Source organism: Entamoeba dispar, genomic scaffold, assembly GCF_000209125.1.
Source record: "Entamoeba dispar SAW760 scf_1105229463389 genomic scaffold, whole genome shotgun sequence".
Lineage (NCBI taxonomy): Eukaryota > Evosea > Mastigamoebida > Endamoebidae > Entamoeba > Entamoeba dispar.
In genome coordinates, this window is record NW_001855668.1 from 1 (window position 1) to 1,002 (window position 1,002).

The 1,002-nt window shown below is 31.6% G+C and overlaps 1 protein-coding gene across 1 annotated transcript; it reads left to right on the plus strand.

The window, feature by feature from the left end:
- Positions 1–242: 242 nt before the first annotated feature.
- Positions 243–1,002, plus strand: EDI_014920 (uncharacterized protein; the record flags this gene model as incomplete). Its single annotated transcript, XM_001740958.1, has 1 exon — positions 243–1,002. A coding segment is annotated over one exon (760 nt), but the record flags the coding sequence as incomplete, so codon positions are not given.

Consider the following 1,002-nt stretch of genomic DNA (forward strand, 5'->3'; position numbering starts at 1 on the left):
ATACGGCTAAAGTGTTGGTAGGTTATGCTTATACTGGTATTTCTGAGGGTATGCAGTTTATTGATAATAATACATATTTGAGTGCTGGTCGAGATGCATTGGAATCTGTTTTAATTGGTGGTTTGAGGAAAGTTGCTGGTGATGAAGTTGTTGATTTTTTTAGTAATGCTACTTCGTTAATATCTAAGACTATATCATTATTTAATTAGAACTCTTAATTGAATCTTGTTTTCATTCATTTGATGCAACGACGTGCTGGTAGACGTAATTATCCAAGAAGAGGATATAAAAAACGTGCAACTTTGAAACGACAAGCATTTGGTAATTTTGCCAGTGCTATGCAACAACGAGATAGTACTAATGTTGTTATTAGTATGCAAGAAGATGTTTCTATTAATGTTCCAGTTGGTGCAAACGAAGGTACAATGTTAAGGAATGTTACTGCATTGATGACTTCTACACAATATTTTCATAATTATATGGGAATGTATGATCAATTTAAGTTAAATGCTGTTAGAGCATCTATGGAAATGACATTTATTGGAAATCAATTATTAAATAGTGCAACATTTCCATCTATATGTACAGCATGGGATCGTAATGGTGTTAGAATCAATACTGCTGTTATTAATAATACAAGATATTTCCAATTACCTACTTATTCTTCTGTTTCTTCTTATTCTAGTGCAAATGAAAAGACGTTATATTATGGTAGTAGATGGGGAGTTGTAAGACAATTAGATGCAGCATCTATGATGGAAAAGTCTATGTATTTACCAACAACTAATACTAGAGATGTACTCAGTATGGATAATATGTATAGTGCATGGAATCCTCAATTATTAATTTCTATAAAAACTCCTCAATCTGTTAATGCTGTTAATTCTTGTACTCTTACTATTCATTGGCAATTTGATGTTACATTGAGAGGTCTTAGGAAAGTACTTGTTTCTGAAGACATTCTTTTAAACCTTATATTGGTTTTATTGGTTATGCTCGTAT